At 44.8% G+C, this 3,219-nt stretch overlaps 1 protein-coding gene across 1 annotated transcript in view; it reads left to right on the top strand.

Moving 5' to 3' along the window:
• TLL2 (tolloid like 2) overlaps nt 1–3,219 on the top strand; it is a gene marked incomplete at its 5' end in the record, with an annotated part of 156,225 nt that overhangs the window by 99,763 nt on the left and 53,243 nt on the right. The window contains one exon of the mRNA XM_025210990.1: nt 1,283–1,398. Within this exon, the coding sequence (XP_025066775.1) occupies nt 1,283–1,398 (116 nt within the window). The remainder of the gene's footprint in view (nt 1–1,282; nt 1,399–3,219) is intronic.

The raw sequence follows: 3,219 nt of genomic DNA on the forward strand, positions 1-3,219 counted from the left end.
TAGGGAAATTTAGGATTTCTAGCTTGGGTGACTTTTTCCTCCCTTCAGATATTAAGCACCTTTAATAGAGCCAGCCATTTCACCTTCAGCTTCCAAACTGTCCATCTAAATGTGACCCGGGCTGAAAAATATCGTGAGCGACCAGCAGAGTCGGGCAGTGTGAGAGTGCCAGGCAGAGGAGTGTTCTGGGTATTTGCATGTAAAAAGGAGCCAGATGTTCAGTCTTGTCAGATCTTTCAAAGCACTGCTCCTTAATGAAGGATTCTTGGGGGCTGCCTCGCAGTAACTGAGGAAACCGAGTGTGGGTCAGGCCTGGCTTTGTAATGTGAGTGGACACAACGGTTATGAAATTAAAAGCAATCCTAAGCAAATCGTGCCTCCGGCCTGGTATCATCTGCTCCATATAATGTGTATTCACACGTGGCTTCTATTGCAGTGTGAATGAAAACAGGCACTTTGAAATGTGTGGTCTCCTGCCCCAGTCTGTCATCTGCTGTGCACGTGTTTGTCAGCCCTTCCGTCCTGGCTCAGTGAGCAGGAACTACAGTAGTAGTTGCTTTCGCAGATGTTGGAAGCTCCTATTCCCAAAATGAAGGAGTGTGGTTTATAAAAAAAATATATAATTCTGGGATCTACATTGCCTCAGCTGCCACAGGAAACAAATATGGTGAAGAGCAGAGCAAGCTGTGACATGAAAACTGAATACCATACATTGCTGCAGTGCAGAGTGGGTGTGCTTGGGAGGGCAGAGGGAGGGGCTCGCCTTCCTTTTGTTACAATGTTTTAACCTGAAAAAGCCTATTAACAATGGTAACTAAGGAGAACTTTATTGAGCAGATTGTAATGAAGGGAAAATAGCTTTCCTGGCAGCAGGCTTTGGTATTCATGGTCTCTCTGCCTTTGGTTGGAGGGTGGACAGGACCTTCTGCAATTTGGTTAAATTAAAAAATATGAAAAGAATAAGCAGCGTGTGTAAAAGGGAATGGAGGAGGGAGACGTTCATCCTTTGTCATGATCTGTTTTCTTGGCAGCCAACGACTGCTATAAACCATTTTTATCCTGTGTATGCTAACAGATTTCAGATAGGCCCTCAAACGTTTATTGTATGGTAATGCACTTTGATCTCTATCAAAAAGGGTTGGATTTTGAACCAGTGACCTAAAGGTGCAAGGCTGCAAAGCCTCGTACCAATACATGCCACCAGAGATCAAAAACACTTAGATAAAATTCTGGCCAATTGCTTTAGATGGTAACTCCTTGCTGCTGTTTTTCTGTCCCACAGCTTGTGGGGAGACCTTGCAGGATTCAACAGGGAATTTCTCTGCTCCTGGCTTTCCAAATGGCTATCCTTCCTATTCCCACTGTGTTTGGAGAATATCTGTCACTCCAGGTGAAAAGGTAGGTTGCACTCCCTATAGCAATAGTTTGCTGCGGATCATGGGCACATGGTTTTTTTCTAACTGAGGGTTGCATTGGCAACCTGCTAGGACACCCTAGGCCACTCTTGTTTTCTCCCTAAATACAGAGGTGCAGTCCATAGGAGCCTACAGGGCACCAACTCCATGCAAGTGAAGGTTCATCTAGCCAAGTCTTGCACAGGTTGATTGGGCCGTAGTCACAGACTATAAGCTGCCACTGAACTATGTGCAGGCCCCTACAGGCAGTACTGGCTCACTTGAACAGTCTCTCATGAGAGAGCGCTACATATGGAAAACTGCATTTCGCCCAAGCAGCACATTTATGGGCCAAACAGTGGAAGGATCATTTGGCCTGTGTGAGCTGTGCTGTGGCCACTGGTGTGAGGAGGTGGTGAGCAGATTGTGGGGTGTTTTCCTTAGCCTCTTCATGATCTTGGGAAGCTTGTACCCCTTCACTTATCTATGTGTAGCAGATCTGCATGCCCGACACTCTGACTTGGCAGGTTACAATAAATGCCCAGGAGCCTACACGGACCTCAAAGGGGAATGTCATGCACCAGCTTGCAGGGTACGGTCAAGCAAACTGTTAAAATGGCTCCACGCTTGAGCTAAGGGGCAACAGACCTTTTACAGTACAACTCTGCACTGAGTATAACTGCAGTATTGTCTACAATTCTGGGTACCATGTTTATCAGGGAGGGAGACTGGACACCTGGAGAGTGCTGAGTCAAGCAGTAAAAATATTCTGGGGATAGGAAGGATTGTATTACAATGAAAAAAATAAGAATTACATATGTGTGCATGATGAGTGAGAGGAAGCGTGATAAGCCACTCCAGTTACTGCAAACAGCATTCAGACAAGGATGGGGGGGAGGATTAATTTAAGATAATCAAAGAGGTATACTTACAGGTTCAGGGAAGGGGAATACTGAAAGAATGAGTATTGGGATAAACTTCCTGGCAGTGAGATGTATTAAGCTTTGTGTTGTCTCCTGAGGGAGAAGTAAAAGCCCCATCACTTACAATAAATCATTTAATACTCTGGACTGGACAGAGCACTAAATAATTGCAGGGAACAATCCTGCATTGGTCCCAGGGGGAGGAAAGTGGGGGAGGACTAAGTGACCTTGTAGGTCATTTCCTTTCCTGATGTCTATGACTTGTTGACGAACTCCAGATTTCTCTTTCTCTTTCTGTTTCTCTCTTTCTCTTTTTGTTTCTCTCTCTCTCTCTCTCTCTCTCTCTCTGTTTCATTTTGGCAAAGTTTCTGACCCAGTATTTTCAGTTCTGCAGCCTTTTACTGTCTGGTGACTTTGCTGGGTAAAGGCACTTATCTCTAGAGTGAGAGGGGACTATGCCATTTTTGAAAAATTGTAAGTACAACATAATACACATTTGGAGTGGGAGAGAAGTAGCACTCTTTTCTGAAAAGTCTGTGGAAAGCCAGAATCCAGGGAATAGGCCCTTCTTCCCTGGTACCTGTTAGCCTCCTTAGAATGCCCTTAGAATTTATCAGCTACCCACAAATGCACCTAGTTTTCCTAGTATTGTGACTAGTTGCATAAACATGTTAGCAAAATTGCAGTTGGTTCCTGGAAAGTGTCTGAGAATTCATGACCTACTGTGACATCAACTGGCTGCCTTCCCCACACACGACAATGGTGCTGTCAGCTGGAACTCCACCCAGCCAGCCTCAGATGCCTGAAGTTTCCAAGCTCTGCTGAGCATCAATCAATTGCTACATCCGTTTGCTTTATCTTCCTCTGTTTTTATTGATCTTTCAATGGAAATGAAATCTTTC

This window comes from Alligator sinensis, unplaced genomic scaffold, assembly GCF_000455745.1.
Source record: "Alligator sinensis unplaced genomic scaffold, ASM45574v1 scaffold264_1, whole genome shotgun sequence".
NCBI classification, from domain to species: domain Eukaryota; kingdom Metazoa; phylum Chordata; order Crocodylia; family Alligatoridae; genus Alligator; species Alligator sinensis.